Source organism: Protopterus annectens, chromosome 6.part0 (genome assembly GCF_019279795.1).
Source record: "Protopterus annectens isolate FY-2018-M chromosome 6.part0, PAN1.0, whole genome shotgun sequence".
Taxonomy (NCBI): Eukaryota; Metazoa; Chordata; order Ceratodontiformes; family Protopteridae; genus Protopterus; species Protopterus annectens.
In genome coordinates, this window is record NC_056737.1 from 1096484799 (window position 1) to 1096512356 (window position 27558).

At 40.1% G+C, this 27558-nt stretch overlaps 1 protein-coding gene across 2 annotated transcripts in view; it reads left to right on the forward strand.

Moving 5' to 3' along the window:
• CCDC88C (coiled-coil domain containing 88C) overlaps positions 1–27558 on the forward strand; it is a 1480266-nt gene that overhangs the window by 941904 nt on the left and 510804 nt on the right. For both annotated transcript variants that reach the window (XM_044074710.1, XM_044074709.1), the window contains exon 10: positions 13866–14024. In XM_044074710.1, the coding sequence (XP_043930645.1) occupies positions 13866–14024 (159 nt within the window). The remainder of the gene's footprint in view (positions 1–13865; positions 14025–27558) is intronic.

A 27558-nucleotide genomic window follows, 5' to 3' on the forward strand; every position in this document is an offset into this window, starting at 1 on the left:
TTTTAAAACCAGAGAGAATCAGAGCATTAAGCATTTTTGTTAGACCATCCAACTCAGCACTGCCTTTGCTCTATATGTAAGTTTATCTTAGACTAGAAACTAGAAAGATTAGACTAAGTGTTTTCTGTGATGTCAGAACAGTACTACTAAATTATTTTAAGTATTTCTCTGTGATCTCTGAACTCTTGACTAGCACTGTGTAGTAAAAAGTATTGTCTTGTGTTTTTATTATTTATTATTCAATATTTTAAAACCTTTCAACTGTGGCTGTTTTGTGTAGAGATAATTTAAGCTCTAAGAGTATGTTGCATGTATATAGTCATCCTGTACCAAGTCACTGTAATAAGCCTTGACTGTTTAGTTATACCACCAATTGGATAATAATATTGCACAGTAATAATTGGACACCCTTTTAAGGGCCTTTGAGTAGCTGATGAATATTAGTTGGTGGTGGCAGCTGGAACTACCGTATAGTTTGGGAAAATGGGGCAGAGCTGGAGAACCTGTGCCAGCCTTCCCCAGGAGTGTCTGTGTGGTTGTATAAACTCTTCTCAAAGTAAGTGTGTGTGCGCGTGTGTGTGTGCGTGTGCATGTGTGTCTGCGTGCGCGTGTGTGTGTGTTTGTGTGTGTGTGTGTGTGTGTGTGTGTGTGTGTGTGTGTGTGTGTGTGTGTGTGTGTGTGTGTGTGTGTGTGTGTGTGTGCGTGTACTTGGGCAGGAACATGAAGCACTGGTTGGACAGAGAGGGTGCTGGAGGTTTTAGCTTCCCCACTAGGCTGAGATCTGGACCCTATAGCTGTGCCAGTGGGGAGTCTTATTGGGGACCAGGAGAGCAAGGGAGTGACCAGCCCCGGACTGACTGTGATCTCTGTGTGGGCTTAAGGGAAATTGCACTTTGCTGTGTGTATTTGTTATCCTTTCCTCCTATATGAGATGCCCCGCACTGATGTTAGTGGTGAGGATTGAGGCTCCTTGATTGTTGGCCCATGGCACGGGCATCACACTTTGGTATTATCATGAAATACACAGCGTTGATATTACATAGTATGGAATCACATTAGCTGGACTGTGATGGGGGCAACAACCATGGGTGTTCATTCACATTGCATTAGGCTACCTTCTACCCTGCTCCTTATTTATTTATTTTTAGGGGGGGGGGGCTGTAGTTGTTTACTGTGATAAGGGCAGTTCTGACATCTTAGAAGGACTTGCACTTCACTGTCCCAAGCCTTCCAAAATCAGTTACAAGTTTAACCTATGTATTACATAAAAATCTGTTTCTTAGTGATCAGAAACATAATTAATTTGACAAAAATTATGGGAAATTAAATATGAGATATACTCTCCTCAGCATTATATAAACAAGCTAGACTTTTGCATCAGGTTACTATTTGCAACTGTCAAAGATTTCAGTCTGAAATTTCAAATGGAAATGCATGGTTTGCCTAGGACCAGGTGACACATCACAGTACTCCACCTGCACTTATTTTTCCTAAGCTAGAAAAATAAAGGGAAACTGAATCTCCAGGAAATTTGTTTTTTTTTTTCTCAGAAGCCTAAAAAAGCTAAAAACTGAAAGAAAATCAGCTGAAGGGATTCTTCATGAATGAAAGTTTATCAAAATATATACACAAGTAATATGAAACAAAATGACAAAGGCAAACTAAGTTTGACAAACATGCAAAGGAGCATCTACATTAAAAAAAAGACATTTCAAGACAGAAAATGAAAGGCAAGAAGTGACCTCTATGTTTCAGGTGGGGGTCAGTCTGGCAAACAATGCCTCTTTTTCTTCCAGCACTGAACAAAGAAATAGCAGGTGTCAGTTTTTCTCTTGACTGGCCTGAGATGGGAGACTATGATCGCCCCATATTCAGCATTGCCAGTACCGGAAGTTTCTGGACTTATTATTCTCTTTGCGTTCCTACAGAAACGTATGGTGACTTCATATCATAACAAACTCATTTCGGTAATGAAAACCAAGGCAAGGCAGAGAAGGACAAGAGCTCAGATAGGCCAGAAGAGTTGATATCCAACTACTAGAAAACCTGTCCCTATTCCTAACCAATTCAATTGATAAGCTAACAAACAGCTGCTGTTACTACCTATGCTACCGCTTACTCAACTAACTCCATGACAACGTTAACAACAGTAAAAGAAAAGAAAACACATGGATGAGGAGTAGGACACCTGCCTCTGTACAAATTAAAGTTAAAAATTACTGTCCAGCTGTCCGATCATAAAGTTACGAACTCTCCATAACCACTAAATGCTTACAACACTGTGCCATCATAAAATATACAAATTATGATAAAAAAATTATATTGTATTGGAGCCAGTAGATAAACACATGTTTCATGAACACAAAAATAACTAAACGCATTACTTCTACATCTGCTCAAAGGGAGCATCACCCCACTCCCTAAGTTTAATTTTGCTGGCATCAAGACCTCACTACAAGAAAACATATGCAGTCTTTGTGGCACTGATGAGACTGGTGACAAACATTTGAATTATATATTAATATAAAGGTGCCTGCTCAGGTGACTTTAAATGGAGGAAACTGCAATTCTGGGAGTGAAAAGCATCCTAAGTCAGCTAATATGAATTTTGCAGACACGTCAAAAGATTTTATGAATTAATTTTTATGACTGCTAATAACACCTGAAAGATACGAGTTCAGGAAAATTAATTAGCATAAACTGGAAGTTATAATCATGAATGAATGAAGCTTTTTTTCACTGTAACTTTGTTGAAATTTTTAAATAATTACATCAGTGACTAAGTTACATTTACTAAACCAACTGAAAAGCCATACCACTAGATTTTACACAGCTATGCTCCCAGGGACACAGGACTACACATAAAATTAGTGGCTGGTTTACATGTAGTACATATGTTTTAGAGATGTACAGTGAAGACCAGGCCATATAGACACGACTGATTTGAGCTTTGTCCATTTTATCAATGTATTTTAAGAACTAATTCAGTGGAACCAAAGAAATTAAAAAAAAAAAAAGAAAGAAAAGTTAATATCAATACACTTGTTACTAAGAGACATGACACAAAGCCTCAAATGTTGTCAAAAAATACCTTTATATTAAGAAAGCAGTAATGCATATTCCATGCAAACCAACACTCGCATCTAGATTATCTTTTGAGGGATAACATTTTGTCAAACTCAGGGAACATTGCGTTTCATGCCTTCAAACATCAGATGAAACCGTAAAGCAAGTTGTTTAAGCAACCAAAACACTGCTACTACTGACTGTTTCTTGCTCTCTTTTTCAGGAAGAGAGTGAGAACCAATCAGTAGCCATCCACGTCATGTACGTGACTGCAGATGCGGCAGTCTGATACCCTTCCACTTTACTGAGCGGTTAAACCGTATAGACGTCTGGGCATCACACTGATGCGTTCTCTCCTTAATCTGGACTGCTTTTACAGCAGTCCAGATTTACAGAAACTATTTGTTTTTTAAATCCGGAACTCGCCGAGCATGCACAGTTCGAGTTCCGGGACTTTGCGAGTCAGTCAGACTTGCAGCTAAGCAAAGCAGCCAGCCAGTAAATTGAAATAATTATATTACATTATAAATATTTTATTTTTTAAAATGTTCTTTTCTTTCTTTTCTTCACACCTGTGGGGGGGCTGCAGTCCGATGGCACGAACCACCACTGTATGCAACAGATGTTATAGAATTACTGTGAGCTAAGAAAAAAATTCTCTCTCATCTCTATGCTAAAGACTCTCTGTCCTGCTCAAAATGCCAGTGCATTTTATACTTTCAGTGCCTTTTCCTGTGTAATGTCCTGAAACATGGTACACATACCTTATACTTTTCTACTGTTCCTCTCACTGGAATAAAGTGAATTTAATGGCCCATGGTTTCTTCTTCAGACAGGTTTCTCATTCAGAAGATGGATTCTGGAGACTATAGCACTGCCATTTCCAAACAAAAGAATAAAGTGGTTTGCCCTCTTTTTCAGGGTTCAGTCTGGCATTCTGTATCATTTGGGGTTGTACAAAGAAACATAAATAGACGTAAGGGATGTACTGCAACTGTTCAGGTTTGCATCACAGTGAGTGCAGTTGTAGTCAAAAAGCTTGACAAACCAGTTCACATAGTGGTACTTTGAATAGTACTTCAGGTGCCAGTATTTTAAAGAAACAGTACCATATATTGCACCTTTCTCTACGTACCGGTCATAATCCTTACCTGATTTTACACATTTGTTTCCTTCCTATGCCTGTTTTTTTTCATAAAGCCCATCACAAACTGACACTGTATCTCTTGCTGTGCTTTAATGTATATCAGGTGAATGCTAGCAGTTAGTTGCACCGTAGTTTAGAACTACCACCCTGTAGTCTGTGGATCCTGCACTTCTACTCCACTATTACCAGATGTGCCTTGTATATTTAAATATTGCCCATTTTTTACCGTTGTTGCTGTTCTGTGTATGTACGTTTGCCAGGAGCTTGTTACTGCATTCAGTACACAGTATATTATACATATGACCATTCAGTGCACAGTACATTATACATATGACCATTCAGTGCACAGTATATTATACATATGACCATTCAGTGCACAGTATATTATACATATGACCATTCAGTGCACAGTACATTATACATATGACCATTCAGTACATTATACATATGACCATTCAGTGCACAGTACATTATACATATGACCATTCAGTGCACAGTACATTATACATATGACCATTCAGTGCACAGTATATTATACATATGACCATTCAGTGCACAGTACATTATACATATGACCATTCAGTGCACAGTACATTATACATATGACCATTCAGTACATTATACATATGACCATTCAGTGCACAGTACATTATACATATGACCATTCAGTGCACAGTACATTATACATATGACCATTCAGTACATTATACATATGACCATTCAGTGCACAGTACATTATACATATGACCATTCAGTACATTATACATATGACCATTCAGTGCACAGTACATTATACATATGACCATTCAGTACATTATACATATGACCATTCGGTGCACAGTACATTATACATATGACCATTCGGTGCACAGTACATTATACATATGACCATTCGGTGCACAGTACATTATACATATGACCATTCGGTGCACATTACATTATACATATGACCATTCAGTGCACAGTACATTATACATATGACCATTCAGTGCACAGTACATTATACATATGACCATTCAGTGCACAGTACATTATACATATGACCATTCAGTGCACAGTACATTATACATATGACCATTCAGTGCACAGTACATTATACATATGACTTTGCTGTTCTTGTTTTCTAGGTTATTTTAGTCTCATGCCTGTCGGTCTTTAATTCTCTTCCATCCATTTACCTGTTTGTTCCTGTAACATCTTGAGTTGCTGGGATGAGATCCGATCGGAGGATGTTTTTCCCCCTTTGATCCCTATACTTGTCCTGATGCAGTCTGACATCTACAGACTCCCACAGAACCACCTCATGTTATGTATACACTTCCATGGATCTGCTTAATGTGTCTGCTCTCCCATGCACAGTTTGCTGAACACAAACATCTTAGCCCAGCTGCTAAATGCTACAGCCACACAAGAAGACAGTCCACCCCAAAGTTGCTCAGATCAGCATCAGCCATTCACTCTCACCCTGCCTTGTCGGTTGATCCATGCCCAGGGCTGCAATCTGTCATGGGGTTACAGTCAGGACCTCAGCACTCTGTGCCACAGACCTGATATCAGTCCCACATCATGGGGTCACAGTCAGGACCTCAGCACTCTGTGCCACAGACCTGATATCAGTCCCACATCATGGGGTCACAGTCAGGACCTCAGCTCTCTGTGCCACAGACCTGATATCAGTCTCGCATCATGGGGTTACAGTCAGGACCTCAGCACTCTGTGCCACAGACCTGATATCAGTCCCACATCATGGGGTCACAGTCAGGACCTCAGCACTCTGTGCCACAGACCTGATATCAGTCCCACATCATGGGGTCACAGTCAGGACCTCAGCACTCTGTGCCACAGACCTGATATCAGTCTCGCATCATGGGGTTACAGTCAGGACCTCAGCACTCTGTGCCACAGACCTGATATCAGTCCCACATCATGGGGTCACAGTCAGGACCTCAGCACTCAGTGCCACATACCTGATATCAGTCCCACATCATGGGGGTCGCAGTCAGGACCTCAGCACTCTGTGCCACAGACCTGACCTCATCATGGGGATCACAGTCAGGACCTCAGCACTTTGTGTCACAGACCTGATCTCAGTCTCACATCATGGGGTCACAGTCAGGACCTCAGCACTCTGTGACACAGACCTGATATCAGTCCCACATCATGGGGCCACAGTCAGCATCTCAGCACTCTGTGCCACAGACCTGATCCATGGTGCTCTTGGTTTGACCAAGTTATTAAATAATTAAAACATTTCCAGAAATGAAGTATATTTTCACCATTTAAATATATATGTATGAATTGTAACTTTCCTCATTTTCATAGTACCACTGTACAGATGTGTACACATTTCTGTGTCTATATTATTGATATTTGATTTTGTTGCATGGCTTTTTGGTAAGAGCTTTTATACCGTGGGCCTTCAGTGTAAAAGGTTTGTGCCCAGCTGGCTCTCCGGGCCAACACACAGAAGTAAAATAGGTTGGAGTAAGTGGGTCATGTATCCTAACCCAGGATGCTGTTCTGTCAGTTCTTCCTTCTGCATACTTTGCAAAGCTTAGACTGTGGGAACATTCATAGTTTGACCAACTACATACAACACAGTCTGCATAAAATTGATTTCTGTGAAAGAGGTGCACTGTGAAAAACTGAACATTTCATTGTTTCTAAGAAAGGCATCAGTGTTCATTCCTTTTGAAGCAAATTTAATTATTTCATTTTAATACCAAGAAAACATTGTTTTCATTCAGTAGTGGTTATCTGTTTAATTAAAATGCCTTTTTAAAGTATTTGTTAACCTAGCTTCGCTGCTCTCCTGCTAATCATACAGATATCAGTTTCTGTGAGGTGTAGTTATTTTATCTGTGTATTGGGTTCCATAGTTGCAGTGTTTTCTGATCTGCACTGATGAACTCCCTTATAGGAGATTTGTAATTTTTACATTTTGCTCTAAAGGTTCTTTGAATTTAAGACAACATAGACGTTCTTAGAGGCGTGCTTCTTATTGGGCTTTACCTGTACCGTTCTGTTTATATTAGAGTAGCCCAGTTAGTAGTTGGTTAGTTATGTTGGTTCATTTTTTAACAACACAGATCCCTCTGAGTTGTTTCCATGTTGACAGCTGCTTCTGCTTGTATTGTATACTTTATTTTATGCAGATTGTTCTACCAGATAAACGTTTGAAGTCTTCCTGTACTCGATTGTAAATAAAATAAATTCTGAGACTTTTTTTTTATAGTGCACATTTTTTATGTTGTCTTGAGTCCTTTACTTCACAAGTATTCACCTTTCAAGTATATTTTCATATACCAGGGAATACGGTTCCTCATTTTTTAATATGTTAACATCTTGTGTTCAGTAATCTTGCAGAGTGATGCTCGTTGTTGGTCTATTGTAAGTCTGTCATTTTCTGTGGGTCCATTTTAGAAGTATTTGGATAGCTGAAATGTTTTTCTGGTTATAGCTCTGCAGAAATATAATCTCTTACCTTGTTCATTTTATTTAATAAGAATATTCTGAAGAAACTGTAACTGAAGAAGCTGTAACTGACAATCAAGAGGAGAAGGGTAATACTTGTAACACACCACCAGTCTCACATAGACCTAACAAACCAACACAGGCAAATAACACACATAAATACACGAAAACATACTCTGAGGCTCTAAATAAAAATCTGCAAAAGCAACAGAGACCTGCAAAGCAGACATCCAAACAACCTCCACAACCCATCACCAGCCATGAAACACATACTTCACATAATCAGTGCGCCATGCAATCACAGCCCTTAAGGCAAAATAACATTCCCAACATACTATGAATAGGTGACTCTATAGTCAGGCACACTGATGTCCCACTCACTAGGCTGAACAAGAAGGTTACTGATAGCGGTCTGTTGGGTGTCAGGATCCGCCACATAACACAAGCACTCAGGTCAATCCAGAACAAGTACAAATATGACTCTGTCATTGTCCATGTTGGTGTGAATGACCTGAGACGTACCTCCCTGAACTATATGAAAAGAGACATGGAAGAGCTCTCTGATCATGTAGCCCAGGCAGGTATGACCCTGACCTTGAGTAGCATCCTACCCTCACCAAGAAGGATGCCACAGTATAAAGAAAAAATGATAAACTTCAACAATTGGCTAAGTTTCTGGTGTCATTCAAAGGGGATCCAGTATCTGTCTGCCTGGGATGACATGCTCTACAAGCCATGTTGATTTGCAAGAGATGGCTTGCACCTGTCACCCTTAGGCTTTCGAATACTGGCAAAGGCTCTTACCACCCCCATAGTACCTTTTTTAGACAAGGCTCTAATGACAAACCCACCACCGTAAATAGCGCAAGTAACCAAAAACTGAGGGTAATGCTACTCAATGCCAGAAGTCTAAACCTCAAAATGCACGCACTCGAGGCACTCCACAGTATGGAGAACATCGATATCTGTGCAGTAACAGAAACCTGGTTTAAGGCTCCAGAGAGCACCCCAGCACTACCAGGCTATAACTCATACCATACCTTTCGGCCACAGAACCCGGACCGAAACACAAAAGACGGGGGGTGTATCCATATTCATCAAGGGTACTCACACCTCCAGGTTAGTGGTGCAGCACGATGCATCAGAGATCATCCAAGTGCACTCAAAAAGTAAAAGAAACACAAACCAGTAACAGGAAAACTCCACAAGCAAATACCAGCGTTGCTCAGCTTTCAACTGTAATGTCACAAGTAGCAGAAGTAAATCCCAACTGGAACAATAGAAAAAGCAGATGCAATCTTCAATAAGCAACCCAGTTAGTACGATAAATCCTTTATTTGGACAAAAAGACAAGCTCAAAACAAGCCTGGTTGTACCAGGCTTTATCAAGTTCATTAACACAAATAGTTCCAAGTCTTTTATACTCTTGAAAGTTGATCATGTGATCTTAATAACTTAATTGATTAATTGTGAAGTTGCTAGGTAAATTACTGACCTTAAATGGAAATAGTACAAATTTTGTTAAAGAAATAAAAATATAATGTTCAGCCTAAGAATAAAATCCATCCTAAAATAAAGCGTGTAAAAATATATATGTTTAAAACCGTTGCAAGCATTGCAAAATTCATAAAATATGTGTTTGTTAAAAGGAGATAGAATTTATTAAACCCTTACAATGCACTGACAGCTGTTGAATAGAACTGCTGTCTTCCTGCTAAAGAAATGCAGAACTTCCATTTTAATGAGGTTGAACAAAGTCTGTCCTGAATTGTGAACACTGTGGAAAATAATTGTTTAGTATGTCCATACAATTCTTTCGACAGTGGGGGTAATGTTAACCAGTGTGACTTTTATGCATGTCCATGCTACTGTATTATAACTTGTCTCTGGTGATTTTTAAAACACTAATGAGACTGATAGTATCATTTAAACCTGGGGGCTTGGTTACATTTAGCTTCAGTTGCCAAATAAGTTCTCTGTTTTCAAGCCGGGTTTCCCAATCTCCACCTCTAGGGTCATGTGGAAGTACAAAAAACTTTTATTGCATGTTTGTGCAACGCAAAGAATGTTTCTAAAAGGCGTTGGTGTCTCTTTTCTTCTCTGTCATAGAGATGCTCATAAATCCTCCTTTTGAGCATCCTCTCGGTCTTTCCTACATAGAAACTAGAACATGTCACACAAACGCCTAAATAAACCACTCCCTTGGTTGAACAAGTATATCTGCCATAGGAACCCAGTTTCAACTTTCTAGAAGGCAAATAAAAGCAAGAATTGTGTTTGTGTGACATGTTCTAGTTTCTATGTAGGAAAGACCGAGAGGATGCTCAAAAGGAGGATTTATGAGCATCTCTATGACATAGAGAAGAAAAGAGACACCAACGCCTTTTAGAAACATTCTTTGAGTTGCACAAACATGCAATTAAAGTTTTTTGTACTTGAACAGGTTCCACATGACCCTAGAGGTGGAGATTGGGAAACCCGGCTTATTTGGCAACTGAAGCTAAATGTAACCAAGCCCCCAGGTTTAAATGATACTATCAGTCTCATTAGTGTTTTAAAAATCACCAGAGACAAGTTATAATACAGTAGCATGGACATGCATAAAAGTCACACTGGTTAACATTACCCCCACTGTCGAAAGAATTGTATGGACATACTAAACAATTATTTTCCACAGTGTTCACAATTCAGGACAGACTTTGTTCAACCTCATTAAAATGGAAGTTCTGCATTTCTTTAGCAGGAAGACAGCAGTTCTATTCAACAGCTGTCAGTGCATTGTAAGGGTTTAATAAATTCTATCTCCTTTTTTAACAAACACATATTTCTATGAATTTTTGCAATGCTTGCAATGGTTTTAAACATATATATTTTTTACACGCTTTATTTTTAGGATGGATTTTATTCTTAGGCTGAACATTATATTTTTATTTCTTTAACAAAATTTGTACTATTTCCATTTAAGGTCAGTAATTTACTTAGCAACTTCACAATTAATCAATTAAGTTATTAAGATCACTTGATCAACTTTCAAGAGTATAAAAGACTTGGAACTATTTGTGTTAATGAACTTGATAAAGCCTGGTACAACCAGGCGAAAGCGCTTGTTTTGAGCTTGTCTTTTTGTCCAAATAAAGGATTTATCGTACTAACTGGGTTGCTTATTGAAGATTGCATCTGCTTTTTCTATCATCCAAGTGCAACTAACAATGGGCAAAACTGCAATCTAAATTGTAGTTTGCTACAGATCACCCACCATGACCCAGGACCCCCATTCCACATTTCTGGAGACACAGGGAAATATGAAGGTCCTACCAAACACCCTAATACTGGGTGATTTCAATTACCCAGACATTAACTGGGAGAACTACTCAAGTACTAACTCCCATGCCCAACGCTTCCTAGAATTTATAAACTTGAACACCCTGGATCAATTGGTCAACACCCCCACCAGAGGGAACAACATATTGGACCCGGTCATCACCAACATGGGCGACCAGTGTTCCTCACCTGACGTTAACTCCTCGCTGGTTAGATCAGACCATAGACTAATCACTCTGGATATTCACATTCCACCTTCAACCCCAATCAAGAAAACCACTGTGAAAAACTTTTCAAAAGCAAACTTCACGTTGCTTAAGACCAAAGTGGAAAGGTTCACAGCCCCCACACCAATGGACAGTGCTGTCCATGCTGCTGAAACCTATACAAAGGCACTCTATGATCATCTGCAGGAATGCATGGATTGTGCTATCCCAAGTAAAACCAAGACTCACTCCTCCAAGAAAAGGAAACCAGTCTGGTGGACCCCTGCCATAAACAGGCTCTACAATAGAAGGAGGAAACTAGTACAGATAAGAGCAAAATTCCTAGAAGGAAAGACATCCCTGATCAGTATCAGCAAGAAGCTATGATCCCTCATTAAATCATCCAAGGCTAGCTTCGAAAGAAAAATTGCCAGTGACTCCAAAGATAACCACAAAGCGTTCTTTAGCTATGTCAAGAACCTAAGTGGAAACTCTCAGATCTGCTCTGAGTTGGTGCAGAATGGCACAAAATACACTGAACCGACTGATATTGCCAACATTTTTCCAGACAGGTTCAGTGCAAACTTCACACCGCTCTCACCCCCTAAAAGGCCCATAACCATACCAGAAGAATGTAAGGCCCCAGCAATCACCGACACACAGGTTAAAACAGCCCTATCCAAAGCCAAAAACACAGCCTCAATGGGACCGGGCAGTGTCCCAGGCTGTGTCTTATCAGAGCTCTAAAATGAACTAACCCCTCACCTAAACACACTGTTCAAACTCAGTCTCTCTACAGGCTACGTACCCACAGAGTGGCACACAGCAATAGTTATCCCACTCCACAACGGTGGCGCCACAATTGCCCTCAGGGAACTATCGCCCTATAAGCCTGATTAGCCTGGTCTGCAAGGCTATGGAGCGCACGATCATGGAACTCATTAACAGAGACATCGGGAACCTCCAAACTTTGGACCCCAGCCAGTTTGGCTTTGTTAAGGGCAGATCATGCCTTCTAAACCTGGTGGACTTCTTTGAGACAGTTACTAAGGCATTAGATGAGGGTAAGGAGGCCCACATAGCCTACCTAGACCTTGCAAAGGCTTTCAACACCATTCCCCATTCTGGTATTATAGATATACTCACCAACCTGAACATTAACCCCTACGTCACGAGATGGGTTGCAAATTGGCTCACGGACAGAACCCACACAGTGAGAGTTGCAGACTCTAGGTCCGACTCTAAACCAGTTACAAGTGGCGTCCCCCAGGGCTTAGTCCTAGGACCCCTCCTGTTCGGTATATACTTCTCAGAGGTATAGGCAAGCACAGGAGGACTTTAGCTGACCAAGTTCGCAGACGACTGCAAACTAGAGGCCATAATTGATTCTCTGGCTGATACAGACACCCTCCAGAAGGGTCTCACTGAGATGGATACCTGGTGTCAAAATCATGGCCTCAAGCTGAATGCCAAAAGGGTGCATAGTCATCCCCTTTGGAAAAAACAAAGTACCCATGAACTACCACATTGGTGGTAGTCCCCTAAATGCAGAAAAAGTAATAAGGGATCTGGGGACCCAAGTAGATAGCAATCTCTCCTTTGATAATCATATTGCCAAGGTGGTTAGAAAATCCTTCTATGTGGCCCACCTAATTTCAAAAGGGTTCTCATCCAGAACAAAGGAGGTTATTGTGCCTCTCTACTCATCACTCATTAGACCCATCATAGAATACAATGCCCCATTTGAGATGTACCTTATAAGACACCTGCAACAGCTGGAAAGACCACAAGAGGATTACTGGCCTCAAACTGATGACCTATGCAGTCTGACTAAAGAAACTCCAGCTGTACTCTGTTGCATACCACTTACTCAGAGGTGACCTCTGCTTGACCTACAAGGCCATGGCCAACCCAGAATTGATGGACATGCTCCACCTAAAAAAAAAACAAATCCCTGAGAGCCACACGCTCCAGGGATATAAACCTTACCACAATGATAAATAGGATTTGCTGGAGGGATAGATTCCTGACCCAGAGACTCCCCATGCTTTGGAACAAGATTCCAATATACATTAGGCAGAGCCCCTCACTAGCACTCTTCAAGAGAAACCTTGACGGGTGGATGGGAAACAGAAAAGTTACCCGGCGATCACTGCAGTGGCTCTGCTGGACTGAGGCGCAGGGAACTAATGGCTCTGCTGGTCAGAGGCACAGGGAACTAATCTAAGGGGTTTGTCGAAAGCCAACACACTCTGGCTAGGCTTATAAATGCCCTTGGGCAAATATCCTAGTACTTACCTATGAGACAAGAGGATGTTACTTTTTATTTGATTGCATTTTTTACATTTAGTGCTTTGTTGTTACTGCAGCTGTTGGATCTGTTAAGAATGCCAGGCCACAGAGCTCTCTATGAAGGTGATACAATCTCCTGCTAAGTTGTTCTTTGTGATTTAGTCAACTAAACAAGGAAGCTCTGACCAATTATTAACCCAGGTCTCCAAGGGAATAGTGCAGAATTGCACCAACACTTCTGAGAGACATTCCTTTATGTATATTATTCCTCATACTGATAGTGCATACATCTAAAAGGGTTGGTTATTTGTTTTACATTTTGAATTATTTTGAACAAGCATTTTTTTTCCTTCACACAGAATATGCAGCTAAGTGCTGATGCCAGGCTAGTACGAGCATACAGAGATGAGTTGGACTCCCTTCGAGAGAAGGCCAGTCGAGTGGACAGGCTGGAAGCTGAGCTTGCCAGGTGCAAAGAAAAGCTGCATGATGTTGAATTCTACAAAGCTCGCATGGAGGTAAGACAGTGTATGCCTTCACTAAAATTTTTGGTCTCACACATTTACTTTTAGATATGACCCATTGGGTGAATACATATCTCTTGATTAAAAGAGTCAATGTCTTGTTTGAACCGGATTAAGAATCAACACTACCTTTACTCATTGCTGGAATTTTTGCAGAGTTGTGCAATGAAGCATCTTGCACAGCTTGTATATGATCTGTATTCTGCAAGCATTTTATAATGTCCTTCTGACTTTGTCCACTGTGGCTGCTGACCACATAGCCACCACCACCACTTCCAAATATTAATTCCCTGTCACCAGAGTGCAAGACATTCATGGTGTGTTCATCATTCAGGCAACCATGAGGTGTGTTTTCCTTTTCTAGGCTACCCCACCCAATAGCTGTTGTTATGGACCTGATCATGAATGCTGCAACAAGGACATGGCTTGACAGAGTCAAGCAGCACTGTGGGATTGGGAAGTGTCCATGTTGTGCTTGTCTGTTGAGTAGGTGTGGTAGTGGACTGTGGCCACCTCCTTCCTTCCAGGATAGATACTTACTGCTTATGTCTACCCTGCTTCTCCATTACTGGAACCTTTAATTTGGATGCTGCTTGTTTGGTTATGGTCAGGGATTTATCTCTGCACACAGAAGAACTGTATTCAGACAGCAGCTTAAGAGTTAAACATGTGTAAGAATGTGTGAGTACACTAGTTGGATGTGCCATGATGTGGAAAAGTATAGGTCTTTCATCAAGCAAACCCTTGAGATTAAGACGGATGGTGCAGTAGTGCAGCGGTAGCATTTTCACTTCACAGCAAGAGGTTCTCCTCTGAAGTGCCTGCCGTGTGGAGTCTGCATGTCCTTCCTGCATTTGTGTGGGTTTTTTCTGGGTACTCCGGTTTCTTCCCCCATTACAAAGACATGCATCTGCAGCATTTCTCCCCGGGCCTCCGTTGAAAACTGGCTTTGTTCCAAGTCGGACTTTCCTGGTAAACAAATATTAAATAAATAAATAAGATACTTTTTTTAGTCATAAAAGTTTTATTTTATAAATAAACGACAACTGTGTACACATTTTAAAACAAAACCTCTTAGTAAATAACAAGCAAAGCAAGAAAAAATATTAAAATTAGCTATATTCCATACATACAAAGGCCTGAAATGCTGAATTATACATTAATGATTTAAAAAAAAAAAGTCCCTTAAGATCTTCATTGGATTGCAGGGTTTGGTTCCGGTAACCTGTTTTCCAGTGCATTCTTTGGGCTGGTGCACATGGTATCTGTTCCAGTGCATCATTTCTACTGCATGATGGAGTCTATGGCTGTCTGTTCCAAGTGCATTTTTGGAAGCCAATGCTGTGCTGCTGTTTCTGTTGCATTTTATTCCTGGGGATTAGATTAATGTTTGTCATTGAATTCTGGTTACTGATGTTCACTGCTCTCTCTTCTCTTCTTGTGTATTCTGGAGGCTGAGGCTGATGCCATCTTGCTGAGGCTGATGCTATCTTTTCATCTAAACTCTTGTTTTTTGTTTACAGATCTTCTTGCATCCAACTTGGTGTGGCAGCTCAAAATCCTGCTGTTTTTCCTTAAAAATTCTCAGGCATAATCATTCTGTAAGCTTGTCAGTATATGGAATCCCCTCAGTGTTTTCTCTAGTGTAACATATTGAGATGTGGACCCCCTCCTCTGTCCTGAATGCGACTTGCAGCCAGAAAATGATTTCTGTCCCTCCATACCTGGTGTCACCTCTCACCATATGGAAAAACACCTCTGTTTCTGAAGTAACCTATCAACAAATTCCTGTCCAATCCCTGATATAATCTGTTAACAAATGGGGCTGTGATCTGTTCTTATATCCTATCAGCAGATGACCAAATGAAAAGGAAAACCCACTACTACCAGAGTATCCTTCCACTAGAAGTACCTGTCTCTCACCATTCGTGATGTAACTTGGTACCAGGTAGGATTTGTTTACTGTTCCTAATAGTGTCACCAAGAGCTACCCACCCAATTTCTGATTAACCTATTACCACATGGAAAACACTGTCCATTCCTGAAGTTACATTTTTATAAAACGGGTATCTTAACTATTCCTTTTGTGTCCTTGTATTCGAGAAGAAACTCCTATTTTCAAAAAAACTCGTTCCCACTGGACCCCTCTCCCCCCATTACTAATCTGACCTTGTACCACTTGGTGTCTGTCCACAATTCCTGTTGTAGCCTCTCAACAGATTGACCTTCACTTCTTGATGCAAGTTGTGTGGGACCTACCCTCTGTTAATGCAGTTACATGGAACCTTCTGTGCCATTTCTAATGCAGCCTCTGTGAGACCTGACTTCTGTATTATGATGTGACCTGACACAGTGTGCTAATTAGAGGTCTCACCTTTAAGCTGTCCTTCTGGATGGGGTGATTCCTGAACTTCATCACCCAGTGAGAAGAAGGGCCTGTTGAATATTAACTGTTTACTACCCCATCTGAATGGTTAACATCCCGGGTGGACACTGACCACACAGATTTCCTGTATTTTCCTTGTGTCAGCGAGTCAGTTATATCGACATGATCAGTGATGTCACATTAGTAGAACAGGTCCGTGATTTCATACATTTTTTCTCATGCCAGTGATCTTTTTATTTTTAATCTCTGGAAGGTTCACTTTAGGTTTTGCATTATTTTGTTTCTTTGATTCTCATTTTATCTTGTGTAACTGAGCTAAACTTCCCGTTATGCTGTTTGGAAGATGTTTACCCATAAGGTCCAGGCTGATATGCAGTTAGAAGTACCTGACTGTGATGCTTTCAGTTGTAATTGGCACAGAAAATTATTAATTTACCTACCGTCTTGTATAACAAATGACCAGTGAAGACGTTTCTTATGGAGAACAGATAACATCATCCAAATAACTCTTTTTCGCTGTCTTTCCTTGCAGCTCTGGTGACCTGGTGAACTCCTGCTCTCTCCCTAAATATCTTGCGAGACTGAATATCTTCTACAAATGCATTATGTTTGTATTTTGTGGACAACGTAAGGGTTAAACCTGTTAAAGAATAAATGGGTACAGTAATGTGTCGCATATGTCTTGATACGGAAGTTCCCCCGTTGTCTTCTGCTGGAACAGTACACCAACTTTGATGAGCTAACGTCTTGCATAGGGCCAGCTGGGGAGCTGGCAAAAATCTTAATTGAAAATACTATAGGAAGGGAATAAGTCACTCCTAAAACTGCGTCCCTTATGAAATGATTTTGCGTATGGTGCCACACCTAATTAATAGCTACATTTCATCAAAGATGTGCTGTCCCATCAGGGCTGCCACAAACTCTTATTTGAGTGGACTGGATCATGGACCTCCCAGTCTTGATGTCAGCTGGACAAATGCCATCTAGATCAGGTCTCAGCTCCTTGTTTTAAAAGTCTGCTTGCAGTACAGGATGATAATGCAGTCTGTGAGTTCTTACCCCACCTCCCTTGGGACCTTGGCATTGGGACTTGATAGCTGCATATGGATAGTGACAGTCTTCAAAGAAATTAAGTAGCTGACCCCAATCCAAAATGACTACTACCTATTTTAGGGGTACTGAAATACTGACCTCTACATCTTTGTGGTGAGGAGCAGTTGGCCAACTCCCATATTATCTACAGTGATAAAGAAAGTTTTTGTGTTTGTGCATGTGATATGGAGGTGTGTTCTTTGTAAGGCATCACAGGTACACAAGTCTTTTTTAAGTCTGTAGTCAGTAACAGTGCACTACAGACTTTATACATAGTTAAGTATTTTGTATTCTGTTAGTACCCCATCCGCGGGGGCTGCTGACCACATAGTCACTAGTGAGCAACATTGATGATGTGTTCATCGTTCAGGCAACCATGAGATGCATTTTACTTTTATAAGGCTACTCTACCACCACCACAGGGGGTGCTGAGATGTCCCACCAACAGAATTACCATGATGAAGGAACTAATTTACAAAAAATGATTGAAAGCACAATCCGCATTTTTAACCTTGCAGGTTATTTAGAAGAAGTGTTTAGTTTTTAATGTTATGACTGCTCTGGCATTATTTGAATTGCTGTCTCTAACTTGTGACATGTACAGGAATCCATGATGTCTAATAATGTATTTGTTACAGTAGATGCTAAAACCAGGACTAGTTGTGACTTGGTAGCCATGGAACAAAATGACTTTATGCATACAGCAGAGTACAAGAGTAAGTGAATTTTAAAAAAATCTAGACATTTATAATGAATAAGAATACAGTCTGGAGACCAATGACGTGTTTCCCAGTGACTTTAGGTGCTAAACTTGGTTTCTCACTGTGAACCTATATATTTTTTTAACTTGTGTTTCAGTAAGAGGTCAAGTAAGTTATTTTCTTTAAATGTGGGCTTATTTCAGTTGAATTGTAGGCCAGATTTTTTGCTTTTGAGTTGTTTTATACCTTTTCCTGATGCAGTTAAATGCAGGGAGTTAGCAACTTTAGATTTTTATTGACTCAGCAGATAGCATGGTCACTTTTGATACTGAGAAAATCAGAGGCTGTGAGTTCTGACCGCACACTAAGTGCTTAAATTCTTTCCAGCAGAGAGACTGTACTGCAGTGTAGTGAGACTGCTGCATTCTGAAAAGTGTCTTCCTTCAAATCAGACATTAGTCCGAGGTCCCAATTACCTGGGTTCATTTGACATTCCATCTGGATGTTAAAGGCCTCTCCCCTGCCACTTGCATGAAAAGAGTAGGTGAATTTCCTTATAATAATGGTCAGGGTAACTCTAGTCAGTATGAGTACTGACCATTGCCTCATCTGAAAATAGGCCCATAAACATTGGAACGAACACAAATAATGAAAGTAAATAAATAAACATTCCCTTTGACAATAAGTTATTCTGTTCAGTTACTAGGTAAGTGGTCTGGCCAAGACTTGACCATTTTCAGGATTGACCCACAAAAATACAGAATATATAGTCTCTCACACACACAATCCCTAGTATGTTGCTCAATTTATGAAACAATTGCAAGTAACAAACGCTTAAAGTTGTATATAATGTCCTTGCATTATACAGCACAATATTAAGACTGTTTTGATTAAAGTCTAGTATAATTTCCTTGCATTATACAGCACAATATTACAGTTTTGATTAAAGTCAAGTATAATTTCCTTGCATTATACAACACAATCTTAGACAGTTTTGATGCAAAAAGTGTTGTTTTTGCAATTTATTTTGTTGGTAAGGAAGGCTCCCTAAACATTTTCTGTCAGCTCAAAACTCCGGTCATGATATGGTGAAGGACTAAACCCACAATGTTTCAATACCTAAATTAATAGGTAAGCCACTATATTTCCAGGTTAAACGCATCAGCAGAAGCTTCTTGCTTCCTAGAGAGATGAGTTGTCAGATACATCTTGTACTGAAATCATTGTATACATAAAAAAACTAAGTAGGCTGTGAAACTAAAAACCTCATGCAACACGTTATAGTAGTATTTTTTACAGACGTGGTTGACAGGATCCAGAACAAGGGGAGACGTGCCCAGATATTTACATGTTTTGTAGTTCTGATACTGTGTCTGTGCATAGATTCAAGAAGCAATAGTGTTAAACTATTTTTATTAAAATTTTTAAAAAAGCCTTCAGTTCTTTGTGTGACCTCTCTTTTCACATCTAGAACATTACTTTTTGTTTGGTTAAGAACTATCCTTCTACCTAAGTAAAAAGCTCAAATGACAGGAGGTGCCAGAGACTATAATTGTTGTCCTTTTTCCTCAGATTTAATATAGAGATTTCAAGAAGAAACTCGTATGGCTGAAAGAAGGAGATTGCTGATATCAGTAGCTAATATTAGTGGCATCCTGGGTAGCCATCAGGATTATCGATAAGAGGCCCGTAAAGTAACGCTGATAGTAGAGAAGTCTATTAGTGATAGATCTGACGAAGAGCATGACTTTCAGTGGACAGATCCACCTTGGGGACTCCAGATATTTAAGGATGTTAGGGAAGAGAGAAGGTGTCGTTGGTAAGAACTTTGTGGTGTGATTGGGTTAGCAACTTCTATACCAGGCTACGGCTAGGGAGTCCAAAGTTAAACAAAGAAATGGAGAGAGAGACCAAGGAAAAGGGTCAGAGCAAGCACAGATGTGTTGCTGATGTCCACCCACTCTCAATCACTGTCTGCTGTCAGTTGGATGAAACCTTACAATAGGCACAGATTGTGATAGTATTTTTATCAGTTTATTTTTATTTTGTTTACTAACAAGGTAAATCCAGTAAGTTAAAGTGCCTTTTTCAGGGACATCCTGGGAGTACTTTCTGGTTAAATGACTTGCTCAGAGCCACTCCACAGGCAAATGAAAACTGTGGGGAAAAAAAACAGAACTACAAGGTGAAGCTTAATAGCTGCTCATAGACCTAACATTGTGTGCTAAACTGATGCACTGTTACTTAGTCTCGGGCATCACTTTAACCTTGTGTGCTAAACTGATACACTGTTACTTAGTGTCTGGCATCACTTTAACCTTGTGTGCTAAACTGATACTCTGTTACTTAGTGTCTGGCATCACGTTATTAGACAAGTTTTGTTGTCTAGGATCACTTTGTGTCGTCTACTTAAGATTATCTGTTTGCAATAGCTGGACTCTTCTGGTTCATCCTGACCTCCTTTGTGTAGATAGCATACATTTCCTTAGTACTCATGACAGTCATTGATGTCCTTAAAACCTTTCTTTCACACTTTGTTCTGCCCAGGATTCACGAGGAAATGTGGTACCTGGTTTGTACCAGACAGCCAAGCCATCACCCTGCCCTCTCAGCTTTTTGCAAGATGCATTTCCTGGTTACATTCTTCTAATTCTCTTCTTATCAATAGTCATCTTCTCACTCCTTTAATTCCTCCTATCACAGACACGCGTACATACACAGAGTAGTATGATACAAGGTGGATGTCGATCGTATTAACTCCTAATACAGACACGTGTACGTACACAGAGTAGTATGATACAAGGTGGATGTCGATCGTATTAACTCCTAATACAGACACGCGTACATACACAGAGTAGTATGATACAAGGTGGATGTCGATCGTATTAACTCCTAACACAGACACGCGTACATACACAGAGTAGTATGATACAAAGTGGATGTCGATCGCATTAACTCCTAACACAGATGCGTATATACACAGAGTAGTATGATACAAGGTGGATGTCGATCGCATTAACTCCTAACACAGACACGTACATACACAGAGTAGTATGATACAAGGTGGATGTCGATCGCATTAACTCCTAACACAGACACGTACATACACAGAGTAGTATGATACAAGGTGGATGTCGATCGCATTAACTCCTATCACAGACATGCGTACATACACAGAGTAGTATGATACAAAGTGGATGTCGATCGTATTAACTCCTGATACAGACACGCGTACATACACAGAGTAGTATGATACAAGGTGGATGTCAATCATATTAACTCCTCCTAACACAGACAGGTGCACATACAAAGAATGGTACAATACAAGGTGAATGTCAATCGTATTAACTCCTCCTAACACAGACACGCGTACGTATGCAGAGTAGTATGATACAAGGTGGATGCCGATCATATTAACTCCTCCTAACACAGACAGGTGCACATACAAAGAATGGTACAGTACAAGGTGAATGTCAATTATATTAACTCCTCCTATCACAGACACGCGTACGTATGCAGAGTAGTATGATACAAGGTGGATGTCGATCATATTAACTCCTAACACAGACATGCGTACGTATGCAGAGTAATATGATGCAAGGTGGATGTCGATCATATTAACTCCTCCTAACACAGACAGGTGCACATACAAAGAATGGTACAGTACAAGGTGAATGTCAATCGTATTAACTCCTCCTAACACAGACATGTGCACATACAAAGAGTGGTACAATACAAGGTGAATGTCAATCGTATTAACTCCTCCTAACACAGACAGGTGCACATACAAAGAATGGTACAGTACAAGGTGAATGTCAATCATATTAACTCCTCCTAACACAGACAAGCGTATGTATGCAGAGTTGTATGATATAAGGTGGATGTCAATCATATTAACTCCTCCTAACACAGACAAGCGTACGTATGCAGAGTTGTATGATACAAGGTGGATGTCGATCATGTTAACTCCTCCTAACACAGACACGCGTACGTATGCAGAGTAGTATGATACAAGCTGGATGTCGATCATACTAATTCACCCTAACGCAGACATGTGCACATACAAAGAATGGTACAATACAAGGTGAATGTCAATCGTATTAACTCCTCCTAACACAGACATGTGCACATACAAAGAGTGGTACAATACAAGGTGAATGCCAATCGTATTAACTCCTAACACAGACAAGCATACATATGCAGACTAGTATGATACAAGGTAGATGTTGATCATACTAACATACCCTAACACAGACACGTGCACATACAAAGAGTGGTACGATACAAGGTGAATGTCAATCATATTAACGCCTCCCAACACAGACACGTGCATATACAAAGAGTGGTATGATGCAAGGTGGATGTCGATCATACTAACTCCTAATACAGATGGGTGCATACAGTGAGTAGTGTGATACAAGTTGGACGTTGATCATGTGTGCTGCAGAGGCTGCACCAGATGTGTGATTGTTTTTATGTCCAACGTTTATGTATTTGTTTTTTTGTTTCTTAGCCAGATGAGTTGTCTAGTACAAGACCCTTTTCATCCACAATCCGGGATATGAGGCACTCATAGCAAAAGACCCACTATTTTAATGTAATAGACATAATCAAAAACAAAATCAGTCAGTTGTAAAATGAAATGGTAAGTAAAAGAGCAAAGCAAGCTGGGATGTAACCTGTGTGTATAGTATACAGAATGTGACATAGTATACAGAATGTGACATAGTATACAGAATGTGACATAGTATACAGAATGTGACATAGTTTAATAATCAGACTGTGGACACAGAATTGTGTAAAAGGGTACACCAAAGACACAGATATGAGATGCACCTTTTCAAATTGTGCAGTTGAACTGCTACATAGAAAACATTGTTTACAGTTACGTATGATGTTATCTAAGATCCCTAAAGCAAGCATATTCATATTCCTGGGCTGTATGTAATTTTTTTCTTAAAAAGTGTGAGATAATGTAGAGCAGTAATGTGATTAGGTAAATTATTCCAAGATGTATGAGGAAGCTTGCAAAAACATCTGTCACAAATGACTAGTGATCGGGTCTGTTTAGTTAGAAGGAGTTGTTGGTAAATACAGTATATGTGGGTAGTTCAGAGTAACGCATCAACCAGCATATTGTTGTGAGGTGGGAGGAAAGTGAAATACTAGAGGAGACCCATGCAGATGCAGGGAGAATATATAAAATTTCATGCAGACAGAGACTGAAGGACAGGATACTGGACCCTGGAGCTGTGTGGCAGAGATCTCACTGCTAAACCACCATGGTACCCATGGTCTGTGAAGGGACCACCTTCTGGCTAATCATGTGACCTGATTTCCTTTTTATCCAGTATTTGTTGCTGTCCTCTATGCCTGCCTTGGACAGAATTTTTTTCCATTGTCATTACTTTTGGTTCTGGACCGTGTTCTGAGCTTTAGGACTTTGACACGAAGCTTTCTTTTTACATACTGACAAATTTTGTGAAATAGTATAAAATTTCTTGCTTTTTAAGTTGGTCTTATGTTAATTTTGGGAAGCATTTATGTGAAGGAACAGTACTGTTGAAAAGAGTTGCTGGAAGTAGAATATGCCATACTGTTTTACTGTAATTCCAGGGAAAGAAAGCATCTGAATATTTTAGTTTGTATGTAAAAAAAAAGGAGTTTGTTTCTCAGCTTTTTGTGCCTTCATGGCTTATCTGCTGTAGTATGCTTAAAACTGTGAGAGAATGTTGAGTTGTGGAGAACTGCAGTTATAAAATGACATGGTTACTACTACGGGTTCAGTCACAGACGTCCCACTGTCTTGGCAGCTGCCCCTTCAGATTCTCCTTCCATACTGACTTCCGAAGTAAAGTGGCAGATCTGGCAACATTTCAAACTAATGACACAAGCTGTCATTGTTAGATGTCCCCACAGAAGAAAATACATTAGCGTGAACACTAAATGTAACGAAAGGTCTTTCAGAAGATTCTGTCCATCTGATCTGCCTTTTTCTTAGTGTTGCTGGTGAGGTGGTGATTATTTGCTACATCTAGCTTTTGTTACACTGGCAGTGGAGTTTCATATGTCTGAGTTGCTTTTGATTTTTTTTTTATAGTAAAAAAAACAATAGTTTAATAATGAGGTGAATGCACTAGGTTAACTTGGCAACAAATGGTGTTTTAGAGTTGAACCGAAGTATGTTTGCTTCTTTCCCACCAGGATTGCTGTGTTCACTGCAGTTTTCTGAAAAAAAAAAAAAGGCCTTTAAAAGCCATGGCTTTTGTGTGTTGTTTCAGTATTTGCCTGCTTTGCTGCATTTTCTTGTTTTGGGAGTTTCATTTTGGATTCACAGTAGTAATGTTTTTTGCCTGCTATGCTTCGGGACAGAGAGGAAGAGGGGTCAGTCTCTGACTCTGAATCTCTCACACACACAAGGTTGCCTTTAAGTAAGAAAAAGTTATAGTGGTTCCCTGCCTCAGACATCTCATTTAACATGACCCAAAAACTAACATATGAGAAACAATAACAGATTAAATGAAAGGTGATATTTAAAGCTGAACTCATCTGTGTAGTACAAGAAAGGCAATCTTTATGTATCAGATTCCAACCACTACAAGCCAGCACATAAATTAGCTTATATTAAAGAAACACTAATGCTAGTATTTTTGGCATTAATAAAAGTCAAACTGATGGCCACACATTCTTGGATGGCCTTGTGCCATAAACTGCTTCAGAAAGTTACTTTGGAAAATTATAAACCATTTTTATTTCCTTAATTCACTGCCTTTTACAAAACATTCTTAAAGAAGAGCTTGGAATGTCAAAAAAAAATCTTCAAGTAATTCAGTGTGACAAACTAGTTTAAATAACTTATTCTTCCCGAGCATTGTGGGCATGGTGAGATGTCTGGCTCCTGTACAGATAACATGTTATTCTGTACTCCCTCCTGAGCTAAATCTTAGGAGTGGGAGTAAACATTTATTTGTCAGTTGGTCTGACTATCTGTGTGTGTCTGTATATGAAAATATAGGTAGAACCCTGTCAACGAAACAAAATCTCATGTGCATGTGTTGAGTGTACACACATACACATACATATGTAACTCTACGTACACATACACCAATTATATGCATAAATTAGTGAATCATACATGCTTAAGAGTGTGTGTGTGTGTGTGTGTGTACGCACGAGTGCTCTGTGTGTGTGTGTGTGTGTGTGTGTGTGTGTGTGTGTGTGTGCGTGCACACGAGTGCTGTGTGTGTGCGCATGCATGTATAGGTTCATAAGTGTACACTACTAGGCTAATGACCACCAGGGGCTTTCCAAGCCTGGCCGTGCAACTCAATCCAGTTGCACCCTCTTGTAATATGTGCATCTAAACTGGAGGGGTATTTAGAGTGTTGCTAAAAGTTATGTTGGGGATATGTTGGCTAGGGTATGTTTACTGTTGACCTCTGTGTATAGGAGACATGGGAGTCAGCACTGGGGTGAATTTACGGTTTCCCATCCAGTGGTCAATGTGACATTTGAATAGGGTTAGGGATGGGCTATGTTTCACATAGATGGGGAGCCTATTCCAAAGCATGGGGATCCTTTGAGACACATATTTGTCTTGCTAGCATGTTCTATTTATGTTGCAAGCAAAGTTTAAATCCCTATATCTAATGTTTCTGGTGCTGTTAATGTGATGGATGTGCAAAAACTCCATCAGGTCTGGACCTCTCAACAACCTGTAGGAGACAGAGTATAGAGACAGGGTTGTAAGGCAATCTGTATAGAACAGTGTGTTAGTACCCTGGATTCTGTTAGTGAGGAACCTCTGTGGGCATTTCAACTGTTGCATATGCCTAATCAGGTACATGCCAGAGGGGGCATTGTACTCAATAATGTGCCTGATAAGGGCAGAGAAGAGTAGTACTATAATTTCCTAGGGGCTGGATGCTGTACCCTTATTTATAAGTTGGGCGGTGTAGAATGATTTTTATACCACCTTGGCTATGTGTTGCTCAAAGGTCAGATTGCTGTCTACATATGTTCCCAGATCTCTAACTGCCAGGCAGACTCTTAGTGGTATTTTATTAATGGAGTAATTTACCTGTATTGACATTTTCCCAAAAGGCAGTATAATTCACTCTTTTGCATTGAGTTTTAATCCATGACTTTAGATTTTCATCCATTATGATGTTGTTATGTGGGATTTTATGTAGGCTCCCAATCTGCACTTGTCTGCAAACTTGGTGAGCCTAGAGGCCTTTGACATTAACCTTGATCTCCAGGAAGTAGATGCCAAACAGAAGTGGGCCCAGGACGGAGTCCTGTGGTACTCCACTGGTAACCTGCCTCTTGGTGGAAGTGGTCTCATCAGTCCTGATGACTTGGGTCCTATCTGTGAGCCAGCTGGCAGTCCAGTGAGTTCTGTATGGATTTACGTGTAGTTTGGTGAGTTTGTCCACAACACTTGAGCGCGGGGTATTGTACTGAATGCTTTAGCTAGATCTCACATGCAAGCATTCACACACACACACACACACACACACACACACACACACACACACACACACACACACACACACGCTCTTTTTTTTTTATTTATTTTTTAACACTTGCTAAACAGCAAAGCTCTGCTTAGCAAGCATAAAATAGTGGCAGCCATTCCATTACTTTCAGTCCAAGCTCAATGCCAGCTTGCTATGCTGCTGTAAGGCAACTGACTCATTTATCAGCAGGCATTAGCTGTAGATTAACACCCTTCCAGAGAATGTTTGTTCTACAGTCAGCGTGGCAATCTGCAAGTCAACCATTCTCTAAAAAAGAATATTTTAGCATAAAATTATGATGGTTAGTATGACCAGACGGGTTGCCATCATATACCATGCATCTGTTACAGATTGGATTTACCAGATAATGACAACAGTGCTTTTCAAGAATTTAAACTTGCTAAAAACTGACAGAAGTACATACCATGGTATATGTTCAGGCAAGTGTTGTAGATTTTTATTATAGCAACATATTTCAATTATTTTTTTTTTTACTAATGGAAGTTAAATATTAGAATTCATTCTGAGCAATGCTAACTGCGAAGTTTAGGGTCTGTATCATGGCATCAAAAAGGACGTTAATCGAACGGCTTAAAATTTGAAAATACCATTAATCAAAGTCAGTGTTGTGAGGGGCTTATATATACTAACTCCAAGATCGCACTACAGTGAGGAAAGGGCACATTTTCTAATCTTCACTGTACTGCAGTCTCACAAAACACACCTCAATGAACGAAATGTTCGATGTTAAAGCCGTTCGATTAACGTCCTTTTCGATGCCGTGATATAGACCCGATGTTTAACCAATGCTAGACCCTCTAGTGCTG